The 16668-nt window shown below is 32.2% G+C and overlaps 1 protein-coding gene across 2 annotated transcripts in view; it reads left to right on the top strand.

The window, feature by feature from the left end:
• Nucleotides 1-16081, top strand: part of LOC114327915 (protein AMN1 homolog) — a 42990-nt gene extending 26909 nt beyond the window's left edge. For both annotated transcript variants that reach the window (XM_028276631.2, XM_028276630.2), the window contains exons 4-5: nucleotides 11392-11554; nucleotides 15942-16081. In XM_028276631.2, the coding sequence (XP_028132432.1) occupies nucleotides 11392-11554; nucleotides 15942-16015 (237 nt within the window). In that variant the 3' untranslated portion in view covers nucleotides 16016-16081. The remainder of the gene's footprint in view (nucleotides 1-11391; nucleotides 11555-15941) is intronic.
• Nucleotides 16082-16668: the final 587 nt, after the last annotated feature.

Raw genomic sequence — 16668 nt, 5'->3', positions numbered from 1 at the left:
AAACAATTTTTCATGATAATGAAATTAGTGACTCTTGAATACAAGAATTGTTAGGAACAAGATTTAAACCTAGCAGAACTGAAAAATTAAGTATTACAATTTAAGACTTTTATAAGTAAAGAAAATATTTTTGACCTGTATCCATGTGGTCATTTATTCAGAAAAATAATATTACTGCAATATTAAAAAAAACAATTCTGAGAATTTATTTAACCCTCCCAAGAAGCAATGCAGGTGGAAAAATCATTGTCAATAATAACCAGAATAAAATTTTTAAGATCCACATTATTTTATACCTATAGAAAAAGAGGTACTAAATAATTCTATTAATTATGACAAACTAATTGGCAATTTTACAGAATGAAAAGTGAGAAAAAAGCAATATAACCAATCAATCTACCCATTTGTTTAAATATTATTGCTTTTAAACAAATTACCTTCTTCTTTTTCAGATGCAAGTCCACTAATGAATGTTAGCGATCACATTTTCTATTAACTCACTGTTTATTGCCATGTGTATCAGAGATTGTTTGTCGTTAATCCCTGTCCATTGCCTCATGTTTCGGAATCAGGACATCTTCTTGCGTCCTATTCCTATCCCGCCTTTAATTTTACCCTCGAGTATAAGTTGAAGGAACTGGTATGTTTCGTTGCGCATGATGTGACCCAGATACGCCGTTTTTACTTTATCGTACTACATACGTAGTATAATAAAGTTATAGGATCGTGCAAAAAAAAATTTCAGATTTCACTTTTTTTCGACGTTTTGAGTCCCCCTGAGTCTAAAAAGCAAATAAAAAAAAACATGTCGGAAGTATGTACGTACGTACGTATGTACGTACGTACGTATGTACGTACGTACGTAGGTATGTACATACGTAGGTATGTACGTACGTACGTATGTCGCCACCGCCCAGCAAAAACTACTGGACCGATTTCGATGAAATTCGGTATGAGTAAGTTTAAGAGAATTTTGTCGTGAAACTAAGCTTTAAAAAAAACCTCTCAAAGGGGGGTCGAAATAGAGGGTTATTTGGGGCCCATTTTTGCAAATTTTGACCGAAACGAATGAAATTTAACTCAAAGTTAGCTTATCGATAGGTAAATAGAAATACGGAATTTGACATTTCCAAATTCAAAATGGCGGCCAACACGGCCGACCGCACACCCGACACATTTCCTTACCTATCTAGAAACTTGTTTAAGATAAGTTTAATTTGAAAAAGTCGTTATATAGTCTAAAGATGGGGCTATAAGAAGAATGTTATCGTTTTTCAGAAAAAGTTATGGGTTGCCTATATTTAAGGGGTCAAAATTTGACATAACTTTGAACTAGATTTTTCTCAAAAATGGCTCCAAGGAATTTGTTTATTTTTTGATATATTTTTGATATTCTATCGGTAAATTGAATGACATTAGTCAGATTTTTTTAACTCCCCATAGGAGGGGAGTTATGAATTTTTTATAAAAAAATATTCGAGTGCCCGTAACTTCCTCTGTAATAGAAACTAAAATTTGAAATCTGGCAGACATATATGGTACTTTATTATCTATTTATTATCACAATAAATCTTACCCAAAATATGGCTTCCGGTTGAACCGGAAATGAAAAAAAAATCTTAATTTTTTAGATCCGCCCTGTATATTTTTACATATTTTGAAAGAATGCAAAATTTTCCAATTTTGCATTCCTTCCATTTTTCCTTTCCAATGACAAAAAACTCGAAAAGTTACAGTAAATAGAAATTTTGCTATAATCTTGTGTGTGTCCTCTCTCACGCGATCATAGCAGAGCATTATTATGGGGCAGTCAATGAGAGTATTTGGCTCCGAATTCCATCCTACTACATCGATGTACTATCGTCAGATTAAAAACTCGACACGGGAAATATGAGGCACATCTGCACAAATTAGGAATAATTAATTCATCAGTATGTTTTTGTGATAATGTTTCGATTAGAGATTTAAACCATATTTTCTTGGAATGCAAAATTAACGAGAGATATATAAATCAATTATATTACAATTTACGACAAACACAAGTTCATTTTCCAATTAGTATAGAATATCTACTAAGTTGTCATAAAATGGAAATATTTAAATTACTCATAAACTACTTGAAAGAAACAAATATAATCATTTAAGTGAAATACGTATAAATATAACAAAACTAATAAATTGAGGTAAAAATAAAATAAAAATCTGTGGCTAACGGACTCGCATCCAAGCCATTTTTTCACACACGCACACACACACATACATCGATGTACTTGATATTTTCACAGTAAGTAGGGAATAGCTCAAGAAACAAAATCTACCCTATATACTATATACTATGGCGTTTTTATCTTGGGGCGGTTCCCAGCCCTTTAAGTGGTGGAAAATTTGTTGGTCAAAATAACCACGGAAGTGGCTAGAGAATCTACTTCTAAGCAAAAACTAGTCTAAATTTTTTTTTGAGAACTCTATACTTTTTGAGTTATGCGTTGTTGAAAACTGACCATTTTCATTGAAAAATGACACCTTTTCGGACGGTTTTTTTGTGAATAAATTAGAAACTTTGCATGGAACTAAAAACACTATATAAAACATTTTTTAGATTATAAATAACAAAGAGATTCGTTCCTTCGTAAATCTTCTATTTATAATACAAAAAGAGATATGGTAGGTGAAAAGAGTTTGTTTTTTGGTGCATGCTCAAATTGGTGTATTCGACTTGAAATAACAGAGGAACGGTAGGTTTTAGGTGTATAATGCTACCAACGCCTTTTGTACTGTTTGAAAAGGCCTTTAAAAGAGCATCGTTAAATGTCGGTTACATTCAAACTAAGCGAGATATGGTGCAAAAAATATATGACTAATGCACTTTAACGCGGTACCTGCCACGTGGGGTGCTACCAGCACCCCATAACCCATTTTTATCAAATATTTGGTATTTCAAGTTTGGTAACCGAGTTGTGCGTCATAGTAGCTTTCTATAATATTATATAGCATATATGTGTTAGTGTTTGAAGTGGTTATTTAGTGTCATTCTGAACTTATAGCTCTAAAGTCGAATTGGGGTGTCATCATCTGGCACTTTAGGTTTTAAATTTTTTTTGTGTCTTTGATAAACAGGTCAAATTTACATTTTTTTATTGAAATAACTGATTTAAATTATTAATATAGACTCATACTTACTAAATCTTAATTTTTTTTAGATATTTTACTTGACTTCATTTATTATGGCTTGGTACTTGCTAATTTGCTTATAACACCTTTTTCATTTTATTTTTTAACTTTTATAACATATTAGTGGCTAATAAGTTAATAAAATATGTTTATTTATATTTTTGTGTTACTCAACACATTATTTTGTTTTTTAAACAAGTAGATCACAGAAAATTTTTAAGGGGTGCTGTGAACACCCCACGTGGCAGTTGGCGCCTTGCAAAGCCACGTGGCAGGTGCCGGGTTAAGGAAAAATACGTACATACAAAATAAGTACATATTTATATTTAACCCTTCATCCACCAGAATTTAAATGCATCGTTTTTCTTCTACAATATCTTTTAATATAGTGTTATTTCTACTTTCAAAAAGGTGGCGCCGTAGTATATAGCATAGACTTTGAATTAGGAGATTGCGCTACTCCCAAAATTTCATTAAAATCGATGCAGTAGGATAGAATTCGGAGATAATATATTGTTCTTAATCTCGCGCATTGACTGGCGTAATAGAAATAGAATGAATATGCAAAAATTGTAAACTATTAATTTCTCTGAAAAATGATCTAATTTGAATTGAAAGTATGACTAATATTCTATTGATTTATGCAATAATCTATAGTGTGTTCCCGAAATATGGCATCGAACATTTTCTCAAATGCAGGAATTAATGATGCATAGAACCATAAAATATTTTCAAGTATACAAGGTGTCTCTTCTTCTTCTTCTTCTTCTCCTTCTTCTCATGGCACTACAACCCTTTGTGAGTCTTGGCCTGCTTAACAATGTTTTTCCATTCTGCCCTGTCGGATACTTTCCTTCGCCACTGCCTGATGTTCATGGTTTTAATATTCCTCTCTACGTCGTCTATCCATCTTTTACGGGGCCTTCCTCTTGTTCTGTTTCCTTGGGGCTTCCATCTCTGGATTACTTTTACAGCTCGATTATCTGGCATTCTTTCTAGGTAACCGAGCCAGTTTAGTCTTTGTGACTTTGCAAATCTAACAATATCTGCGCTCTGCATTAGTTCCAAAAAAGCCACGTTCCCAGGTATTTAAATTTGCTCACTCTTTCAATGGACTTAGCATTCAGTGTTATGGTGGAGTTTTCAAGTGCATCCAAGTTTCTGGAGATGATCATGAATTTGGTCTTTTTGGTATTAATCTCTAATCCCATTCGCTTACTGTATTCTCCGACTATAGTAACAAGTTGAAGATCGATTATGTTGTCACAAATTAAGACACAATCATCAGCATATCGTATGTTGTTGATCAATACTCCATTCACTTTGATTCCCATCTCGGCTTCTTCCAAAGACTCTTTGAAATATGGCTTCCGAATAAATGTTAAATAAAAGAGGGGAAAGCACACATTCCTGTCGAACACCCCTTCTTATACAGAGTGAGTTTTATGTAATGAAACACTCAATTATCTCGAAAACGGCTTCCACGATTTTTATACATTTTGGTAGGTAGGGGTTTTCTGATGCGGCCGATATTATAGTGCTAATTACATTCTTGTCATATTTTCTGTTTTTCTGGAAATCTAATGAACTTTCTTATCTCAAATGGAACACCCTGTATATTTTTTGCGTTTTGAAGTCCTTAAGAAATACCGATTATTTTTCATGTTATATTCCCTATACCTAAATGCCATAAGTTCGAAGTTATTGCTACATTTATTAAAAAAAACTTTAAACAAATTATAAAAATCAATTTTTTTGGCTCGGGTAAACACTATTTTAGGTTGTTTGGATCATTGGGAACAAAAAAGTTCTTTTGTAATTTTTCTCTAAAATTAATCGTTTCCCAGTTATAAACAATTTAAAACTGAAAAAAATCGAATAATGACGATTTTCAAGGTTCAAGAACACAAATTAACAATGTTATTTTTGAAACTACGAAGTACCCACATTCAAGCTCAAGGCTTAATCAGCTACCGATAAGTAATTTGAGATTGTTTCATTTTAAAACATTGTTTTTTAGTTGTTAATGCAGCCGATCGCCCGTCCTCTCATATGCACTTCATTAAAAATTAAAAAGCAATGTTATATAATAAAAGGAGGCAAAAAATCTTATGGCAAGCTATTAGAAGAAGAGTTGGGCTTGAATTTAGGTACTTTAAAATTTTAAAAATTATATTTTTTACTTGTGTTCTTGAACCTTGGAAATCGTCATTATTCGATTTTTTTTTCAGTTTTAAATTGTTTATAATTCGGAAACGATTAATTTAAGAGAAAAATTACAAAAAATCTTTTTTGTTCCCAATGATCTAAACAACCTAAAATAGTGTTTACCCGGGCCAAAAAAATTGATTTTTATAATTTGTTAAATTTTTTTAAAAACAAATGTAGCAATAACTCCGAAATTATGGCATTTAGGTATAGGGTATATAATAGGTACATAATATGGTAATTAGGTATAGGTATATAATAGGGTATAATAGGTATACAATTCAATTAACATGAAAAATAATCAGGGTGTTCCATTTGAAATAAGAAAGTTCATTAGATTTCCAGAAAAACGGAAAATATGACAACAATATATTAGCACTATAATATCGGCAGCATTAGAAAACCCCTACCTACTAAAATATATAAAAATCGTCCAAGCCGTTTTCGAGATAATTGAGTGTTTCCATACATAAAACTCACTCTGTATGTATGGGTTTGGATATAGAATTGTCTATTTTTAATTGTGCCGTCTGATACCAGTACAAGTTTTCAATGCATCTTATGTCTTTTTGGTATATATCAAGTTTCTTGAGGATCTGCGTTGACTTGTTGTGTTGGACACGATCAAACGCTTTTTCGTAATCTAAAAGGCATGGGAACACGTCCTATATCCTAGAAACAAATTACCAAACACAACGTATGTGTCATGACTGACAAATAGCCCCGGAATTACAATGTTGCCTAGTCCGCTACTGTCCATTCATAAGCTGTTATGAAACAAATCGAAATACATCAATCATTAATAAAAAAAACTGAATCAAAAATGGTTATCTCTCCTTTACTTTTTGAACAATCCATATAAGAAAATGTATCTACCTATACAGAGTGTAACAAAAACACAGGTCATAAATTAAAGTACATATTCTGGGACCAAAAATAGTTCGAATCAACCTAACTTACCTTAGTACAAATATGCACATAAAAAAAGTTACAGCCCTTTGAAGTTACAAAATGAAAATCAATTTCCTCGAATATGTCGAAAACTGTTAGAGGTTTTTTATTGAAAATAGACATGTGGCATTCTTATGGCAGAAGCATCGTCAAGTAAAATTATAGTGAAATTTGTGCACCACCTAAAAATTGTATGGGGTTTTGTTCCCTTAAACCCCCCAAACTTTTGTGTACGTGCCAATTAAATTATTATTGTGGTACCATTAGTTAAATTCAATATTTTCAAAACTTTTTTGCCTCTTAGTATTTTTTCGATAAGGCAGTTTTTATCGAGATGCGGCTTCTTTTTTAATATGTTTACAGAAAAAATTTATGGGGGTTTTGTGCCTTTAAACCCCCCAAATGTTTGTGTACATTCCAATTAAACTATTACTGCGGTACAATTAGTTAAACACAGTGTTTTTAAAACTTTTTTGCCTCTTTGTATTTTTTCGATAAGGCACCTTTTATCGAATGTGGCTTCTTTTTTAATATGGTTCAAAATATACCTAAAACTGTAAATCATAAATAAATTTTCATATTATTACCAAGTCTCCATAATCGTACTTAACCATATACAAATATGTGGTGGATTTGACAAATATTCAAAATATCTCGATAAAAACTGACTTTTCGAAAAAGTACTAAGAGGCAAAAAAGTTTTTAAAACATTGTGTTTAACTAGTGGTACTACAATAATAATTAAATTGGAACGTACACAAAAGTTTTGGGGGTTTAAAGAACAAAACCCCCATAAAATTTTTAAGGGGTGTCCAAATTTCGCTATAATTTTTCTTAAGATACTACTGCCATAAGAATGCCACATGTCCATTTTCAACAAAAAATCTCTAATAGTTTTCGATATATTGGAAAAAAGCGATTTTTATTTTGTAGCTTCAAAGGGCTGTAACTCTTTTTATGTGCACATTTGTACTAAGGTAAGTTAGGTTCAGTCGAACTATTTTTGGTCCCAGAATATGTGATTAAATTTATGATCTGTATTTTTGTTACACCCTGTATATTTCGGATTATTGTCGAATTTCAATTTACTTTATTATTATTTACATTTATTTCATTATCTTTTACAGAATGTTTACGTTAAAATTTATTCTTTAGTTAAACACTTTAAATAAAGCAAATAAATATGCGCTTAATTAATTTGCATTAAATAGTTGAATGTGAAAAATATATACCTATTTCAGAATTAATGTATAAATATTTAATAAATAACTTTTTCATAGAATAAATGTGATATAAATATTTAATAAATAGTTTTTTCATAGAATATTTATTCACTTTTTATATAATTTCAATACACATGCAAGTGCTATACGTATAATAAAGCAATGTATTACAAAAAAAACTGTTATTTCATTAAATAAAAGATTGCAGATAATCAGATAAAGGTATTTAATACGTACCTTACAATAAAAATGAATTTAAAAAATTTGTTCGTCAGTTTATACAGGGTGTTTGGTAACGAATGGGTCATAGTTTAAACTTAGATTCCTGCGCTTAAAATAGGTCGATTTAAACTAACTTACTTTAGTACGAAAGTTGATAATAACCGAAATACAGGGTGTCAAAGTTAAATTTTTAAATGTTAGGATATAGAAAGTCTAATGCTCACAATCTTATTGAAGGTTTTTATTTAAACAGTTTTCGGGCGACCGCTTTCGGCGTTTACAGTTTATACGCCATTATCAGGCCCTTCAGAAACTGAAGAAGATATCAGTACAAGAAGTATACAGTGTACAATCTATATTTCACATACGACACATACGAGGGCGCCACATACGACATTCAGCGCTCATTTAATACGTTCAATTTTTTTATCTCGCACTCTACATAGTTTTTGCATCAAAACTTTTATGCTCTTAATATTTTTACTTAAACAATATATACTACATACATTCATCTCGCTTAACTCAACCGTTTTCGAAATAAACGCATTTTAAATCTGCGATGCAACATAATAGTTACACTCGAAAACTAAACTTAAAACCATAATAATTGTGCAAGTTCTCATTGCATCGCAAATTCCATTTGAATGAATTTGCAATAAATTTTTGGAAATTATTATGGTTTTAAGTTTATTTTTCGGGTGTAACTACAAAGATATTTTGCAAAAATTTGTGTTGCATCGCAGATTTAAAATGCGTTTATTTCGAAAAGGGTTGAGTTTGGCAAGATGAATGTAGTACCCATATCTTTTTAATTATTAAACGCTTTTCTTTACTTCAATAGTTTGCATCAAATCTTTAGACGTTAATTTGACTGACTTTTCTTTAATGCCAATGAATGAAAATTTGCAGACATATGCATTCGCGGAAACAATACACGAATAGTCGATAAATTTTTTTTGGATGTTTATTAATTGTTTAAATAAAAAAGAAAACGATTTTATAAATTCTCTTGTTTTTTACAATGTAGAAACTTAAAACTTTTACGGATTGTAGCTAATGATATGAACTATACATAATTTCACTTTTTACGTTAATTGTTTACATTATGATTCATAAATAAACAATAAAGTTTCAAATTTTGAACGCTCATATATTTGTTTATATATAAATCGGCGTTTATTCGTGTCAAATTTCAATACGATACGAAACAAAACTTCAACCAAAACTCGAATTCAAAAAATTCGTGTTTTTATCGTAGTCTTAGAAAAACCACCGGTAGAGACTTCTTGTGCTACAATTAACATTAGAATTCGTTTTGTCGTATTAATTAATTAAACGCTTTTCTTTAGTTCAATCGTTTGGGTCAAATCTTTGGACGTTAATTTGACTGCCTTTTCTTCAATGCAAATGACTAAAAATTTGTAGACATATGCATTCGCGAGAACAATACAGGAATAGTCAATCAAACATTTTTTTGTTTATTAATTGTTTAAATAAAAAAACGATTTTAATGGAAAATGCTTAAATTCTCTTGTTTTTACAATGTAGAAACGTGAAACTTTTACAGATTGTAGCTAATTATATGAATTATACATAATTTCACTTTTTACGTTATGCTTCATAAATAAACAATAAAGTTTTAAATAAACAATAAAGATTCCGACTACTTTTCCTGTTTGTACATCATATGTTTTATACATATTTTAATAAACATGATATACAGTATGTCCCTGTAAGTTGTATCCATATGGAAAACTTTTTTATTATTAAATTTACGAAAAAAAGTTATTCTTCATAAAAAGCTCTGCATGGTCCAAAATCTAAGATTTAACCATCAAATACCAATTTTTTTGAATATTATACGAGGTATGTCAAAAAGTTTGAATTTCACTCAAGAGTAAAGTAGCTTTATTTTTCACAATATTGAAAATTGCTATTATGAAAAGTTGTTTGGAATTAAAAACTATATTCTAGTATGCAATTACGTCCTTCCAATTGAATTTTTTTTTAAATTATGGAAAACTAACATTATTTTTAGTTATTTCAATTCAGATAACTCTTTTATTATTAATTTTACGAAAAAAAGTGATTCTTAATAAAAAGTTCTGCATGGGCTAAAACCTAAAATACAACCATCTTATGTCAAATTTTATCAAGTTTATACGAGGTATGTCAAAAAATATGAATTTAGCTCAAGAGTAAAATACGCTTATTTTTCACAATATCGAAAATTGTTATGAAAAGTTATTTAGAATTAAAAACTATGTTTCAGTGTGTAATTACATCCTTATAATTGAAATATTCTGAACTATAAAGGTACTTTATTTTTGATCTAAATTTGTCTTTCTTGACATACCTCGTATAAAATTGATAAAATTTGACATAAGATGGTTGTATTTTAGGTTTTAGACCATAGAGACCTTTTTATTAAGAATCACTTTTTTTCGTAAAATTAATAATAAAAGAGTTATCTGAATTGAAATAACTGAAAATAATGTTAGTTTTCCATAATTTTTCAAAAAAAAATTTTCAATTGGAAGGACGTAATTGTATACTAGATTTTTGTATACTATTGTATTACAATTGTACAATTGTATTGTATTACAATATTGTATTGTATATACAATAGAATTGTATACTACTTTTTAATTCCAAACAACTTTTCATAATAGCAATTTTCAATATTGTGAAAAATAAAGCTACTTTACTCTTGAGTGAAATTCAAACTTTTAGACATACCTCGTATAATATTCAAAAAATTTGATATTTGATGGTTAAATCTTAGGTTTTGGACCATGCAGAGCTTTTTATGAAGAATAACTTTTTTTCGTAAAATTAATAATAAAAAAGTTTTCCATATGGATACAACTTACAGAGACATACTGTATTTTAATGTTTGAAAAGTGTAAGGCTAAAAAGTAAAAAATAACAAAATATGAAAAAAATATTTTTAAGAAACGCTTTTCTGTAGTTACGAGTGACTCTAAAGTGAACTAAAACTGAGTGAACTAAAAAGCAACAAATAAAAAAATTGAAAAAATCTAACACGTTCGTTAAAGAAAAGCGTGGGGCGAAAACCGTTTATTCGATGAAGAAGCGCCACGCTTTTCTTTGACGAATGTGTTAGATTTTTTCAATTATTTTTATTTTTGGCTTTTTGGTTGATTTTTTTATAATATGTTTAATTTTAGTCACTTATAACTAAAGAAAATCGTTTCTTAAAAATATTTTTTTCATATTTTTTTATTTAAGTAAAAATATGTATTAAGAGAATAAAAGTTTTGAATAAAAAAGTATGTAGAGTGGGGGATACTAATGGGTAGGGGGGTTGAACTTATTAAATGAGCGCTGAAAGACGTATAAGGCGTCCTCTGGGTAATACATCATTTTTGGTGGCGAATTTAGATTTCTCGTCCCAAAAACCCCCGCTTACCAAATTTTGTGTTGTTATCCCATGCCTGTCATGAAATATTTAAGAATAAATAAAATAAAAGTTTAACTTTGTTTGACATAATGAAATTTGTATTTCGGTTATTATCAACTTTCGTACTAAAGTATCTTCCTATTTTATCCTTTATTGTCTGTGGTGCAGATTAATTATTTTAATTATTTTTAGATTACTGATGAAGGAGTGAGTTGTCTTGCTAAGGGACCCAGTGGACCAAAATTAACGGAACTTAGAATAGAAGACACTCAGGTGACCGATGTTGGTTTGAGAAGTGTTGCGGAAAACTGCCCTAAACTGCAAATATTATGTTACCGTGGCCGACAAAAACAAGGTAATTAATTTAAATAATGAAGATATGAAAAATTATTCAAGGTGAACCATTCTTAATCAAGTCGAGAGCACTTCTGGAATCTTAAATGCATTTTTTTGGGTTTTAATAAATAATCTCGTTAAATTTGATCCACTTCTCGGGTATCTCGTTTTTAAACAAATATTGTGTATTGTGGTTTTTAAACCACGACATTCTCCTTGACCTAAAATTGGTCTCCTCTGTTTCTTTTTTTTTTTTCAATGAATTATAATATTAATTATAGGTACTCGATAGTTCAACAGAATGTGTCTAAATTTTAGAATTTCATTTTTTTTTCCTAGAATTTATGGTAAGTAGCTGTGTGTTATTAAAATATTAAAGGATAGTCGATAGTTGATAGTCAAGATATACGAATCATAGAAAAATTATACTGACGTTAAACAGCGACAGCTTGCATAAATGGAAAATCAACAGAAATATGCAAAATACAAAGAGGTGTCAGACAAGGTTGTATACTGTCCCCACTGTTATTCAATTTATATTCAGATAGAATATTTAAGGAAGCGCTGCATAATTTGGAATGGGGTGTGAAAGTTAATGGAATTCTGATAAATACAATCAGATATGCAGACGATACAGTTATTTTAAGTGATGATATGAATGGATTACAACACCTTTTAAATGCCATTGACACAGTGGGAAGAGAGTTTGGCCTAAACATAAACTGTTCAAAAACAAAATACATGGTATTTAGCCGTTTGGCCCATCAAGATTCACGGTTATATGTTGATAGTCATATAATTCAAAGAGTACCCAAATATCTTAGTTGCCATATTACTGAACAACTAGATCCAGATAAAGAGATAAAATGTAGAATCGAGATAGCCCGCACGACATTTTAAAAAATGAGGTCATTCTTCTGTAATGATAATTTGCAACTTCAACTTCGAAAGCGCATGATTAAATGTTACATTTGGTCAGTCCTCTTGTATGGTGTCTAAGCATAGACATTAAAAATATCCACCATTAACCTTTTAAAGGCCTTTTGAAATGTGGCTGCACAGACGTATACTGAAAAGACCATGGACGGCTATGCTGACAAATGGGGCAGTCCTTAAGAGAGCAAATGCTGCCCGCGAGCTGCTTGATAACATCAAATTTAGAAAGATGGCCTATTTTGGACACGTAGTAAGGGGAGACCGGTATAATATAATAATAGTCTCCCGTTTTATACCGCTCACGTGGCTTTGGGAGTATAGCAGGGTAGTCTGCTATATCTAGGGCCTACGGTATACAAGGAAGGTAACAGGGCCAGTGCTACGCTTCAACCGCCTATTATTACCCCTGGTTTTACCCAAGGTACTCATTTTATTCAGGCTGAGTCGACCTGGGGCCTATAAGCATTTTAAAAATGTCTAGTTGTTCTTGCCGGCGGTAGGATTTGAACTCCGGACCACCGGCACGCTAGCCTAGCACACTACCACTCGGCTACGCCGGCCCTTGCCGGTATAATATTCTTCAACTTAATATGATGGGTAAAATCGAAGGACGCAGAGGAATTGGTAGAAAGCAGGCCTCTTGGTTCAAGAATATCCGGGAGGGGACAGGAATAAATAAAGCAGAATACCTATTTAAAATAGCTCGAGACAGAGACAGTTTCGCCATGTTAATCGCCAACGTCAAGGGGACTTAATAGGGCACGTTAAGAAGAAGAAGCTGTGTGTTCATCTTTTAGTATTTCGATCTTCGTTTATATTTTCAAGAATTCTATACAGCAATATCTCAAAATAGTTCGTATGAAATGTCAGTAATTCAGATATATTTCAGGGAAATAAGCACAATTTACAAAATTCACAAGTTAGAAGAAAGGAAACAAAACAACACAAGCAATCCAGCTACACCCAAAAAAAGGGGCTCAAGGTTGACAACAGTACCATATATAAAGGGCTTATTAGAAGAATTAAAAAGGATAGGAAAAAAAGTACAAGATAACAACATTTAAAACAACCAATACACTCAGATTCATCCTGTCCAAAATTAATCCCAACACACAAGAGAGGTCATCTACAAAATACCCTGTACCACAGTGAAAACCTCTTGTCTATATTTAACAATAATAATTATGTACCTAATTTTAAAGTAGATCTGCTCTAAAACCAAGCAGATTGCATCAAAGTCCGCAGGAATTATTTGGCTCAACGCAGGTATGGATATGGTTGTGAACTCCCAAGTCCTTGATGTTGCGAAGTCTTGAGAAATAGTTATTTATCTGTAATATGTCGATATTTTTGTTTCTTTTAAATTAAAAGAGATTTTTTTATTACATATATTTTAATTTACAATCTGCTTCATCGAAGCTATAAGTAAATAGTTTGAATGTTAAATACATGAGGGAGCAGCTGCCCTGTGGCAACCCTCCTATTATAATTTTTACATTAGATCATAATATATTTATTTAATTTACTAAATCTGTTGGCCATAGTTTCTTCAGTCGTCTTGCGAATTCGGGAGGAGTGTTTAGCAGTCTTGCTTCATCATTTGGATGACTTCTCAGTCCATTAAGGTAGCTCTTTGTGATCCTTTGAATTTCTTCCTCTACCAAAGGTGTAGCTGAGTCCTCGTGTAGGGTTTTATTGCTTACATACCAGGGTGCGTTGAATATCATCCTCAATATTTTTGATTGGACTCTTTGTATTATCTTGATATTTGATGGCTTTGAGCAACCCCAGAGTTGAACACCATATGTCCAAATTGGTTTTATCATAGTTTTATACAGGAGCAGTTTATTTTCAATATTGAGTTTTGACTTTCGACCAATAGGCCAGCTCATTTGTCGTATTTTGATGTTGATCTGGGTTTTCTTGGCTTGAATGTGCGGCTTCCATGTTAATCTTTTGTCAAGGGTTAGTCCCAAATATTTGACTTGCTGACTGGTAATTGTGTATCATTTAATGTTATTATTGGACATACATCCCTTCGGTTTGTAAACGTAACTTGGGTTGACTTCGTTTCATTTACTTTCACCTTTGTAGTTGTGCAGACGCGATAATGGGGTCCTCATTCACAGCGATTATGGTGGTGTCATCAGCGAATGTTGAGATTTGGTTTGTTTCAGTGGTTGGGATATCTGCGGTAAATAATAGGTAAAGGAGAGGACCCAGGACGCTACCCTGCGGTACGCCTGATTTAATGTAAAAGAGATTTAATGTTTATTTATTAAAAAAAAACGACTAAGCTTTCACTCTATTGGCATACAAAACAGCATAATGCCATTCTACATCCCACCAGAATGAAAACAATGGGAGCCTTCTCTGGTTACACCTCCGAGGCTTCTACAATTTGCAAGCCATAGGGATTCTGAGATTATAGGAAGATGAGGGAATTCTACAATTTACAATTCACGTCCCATCTGCTCAGCGCGGTAAAGTTCCAACGAGAATGGTTCCCTTCATACTCCACACAGAGTAAATGTAAATCAAAAATGAATAACCATTTTCAATTTCGTTGCAAAACGAAAACACAGCCGAACCATATTCGAGTCCAATCAGAGAGTGCTGCAAGCACCCCTACCGGTTTCGAAACTTATTAGTCTCTCATCAGGAGGCACATATGCTGCTCTCCCTGATCCAACCAAAACAAACCCCAGCGTGCAGTCCCGGATTGTTTTGGTTGGATCAGGGAGAGCAGCATATGTGCCTCCTGATGAGAGATTAATAAGTTTCGACACCTGTAGGAGTGCTTGCAGCACTCTCTGATTGGACTAGAATATGGTTCGGCTGTGTTTTCGTTTTGCAACGAAATTGAAAATGGTTATTCTTTTTTGATTTACATTTACTCTGTGTGGAGTATGAAGGGAACCATTCTCGTTGGAACTTTACCGCGCCGAGCAGATGGGACGTGAATTGTTAATTGTAGAATTCCCTCATCTTCCTTAGTCTCAGTATCCGTATGGCTTGCAAATTGTAGAAGCCTCGGAGGTGTAACCAGAGAAGGCTCCCATTGTTTTCATTCTGGTGGGTTGTAGAATGGCATTATGCTGTTTTGTATGCCATTAGAGTGAAAGCTTAGTCTTTTTTCTAGCAGTTGCCGCTAGGGCATCTATGCCATTTCGTTCGTTGCAATCCGGGACTGCACGCTGGGGTTTGTTTTGGTTGGATCAGGGAGAGCAGCATATGTGCCTCCTGATAAGAGACTAATAAGTTTCGAAACCGGTAGGGGTGCTTGCAGCACTCTCTGATTGGACTAGAATATGGTTCGGCTGTGTTTTCGTTTTGCAACGAAATTGAAAATGGTTATTCATTTTTGGTTTATTTATTACTTTTAAAGCATAATTTTTACTATTGAATTATTTTTTTATACTTATGGTTATGCTTTTGAAATACTCTTAGACATTTTTTTATATTTTTAGATTTGGATAGCTTCGTACCTTTCCACAATGGGTTAAAGAACTTGAAGCAAGTTACATGGACAGTGAACTGGTAAAGTGACGTTCCTTCGGGCCTATTATATTTGTTGTGATTTGTTGTCAATTATATTTATTAACAATTATCTTGCGTTTTATATACATTACAACCTCATTACACATTTCAGTATTTGTGAGTAGATAAAAAGATACTTCTCATTGTTTCGGGAAGGAATGGAAGACATCGAAGTTACACGAATATTAATAAAAGCACTCTACAAGGATAATAAAGTAGCTCAAAATGAGCAATAGAATATGCAGTCCATTTATAACAAAGGGATCAACGGCGTCACCAGGATTATCCTTAGGGGGGAGGGTTGCAACTACTGGAAGCTCGCTGGACGGTATGGAATAATAATGGTGTTAAGCATATACCTATAACTCAAAGCACCGGGTGTCCCAATAAGAATGGCTCTCGGCCATATCTCAGGAACCGTTTATAGTACAGCTTTGAGAAAAAAATATTTATAACAAAAATTGCCTCAGGAAAAGCCTGGAAATTATTTTCATAACTGTAGGTAAACCGCTAGAGGGCGTAATTGAATATTAAAAATTAAAAAATCAAAATTTTACAAAATTTACCTAATGAAAGGGCACTGGAAATCCAATCATCGTATTCTACCTACCTTTGCAAATAAGAGGTGGGGGTGAGTAGGAACCTTCTTATGAAAAA

This window comes from Diabrotica virgifera, chromosome 3, assembly GCF_917563875.1.
Source record: "Diabrotica virgifera virgifera chromosome 3, PGI_DIABVI_V3a".
Classification (NCBI taxonomy): Eukaryota; Metazoa; Arthropoda; class Insecta; order Coleoptera; family Chrysomelidae; genus Diabrotica; species Diabrotica virgifera.
The sequence above is the reverse complement of the archived record's forward strand: the minus strand, read 5'-3'. Positions and strand labels throughout refer to the sequence as shown.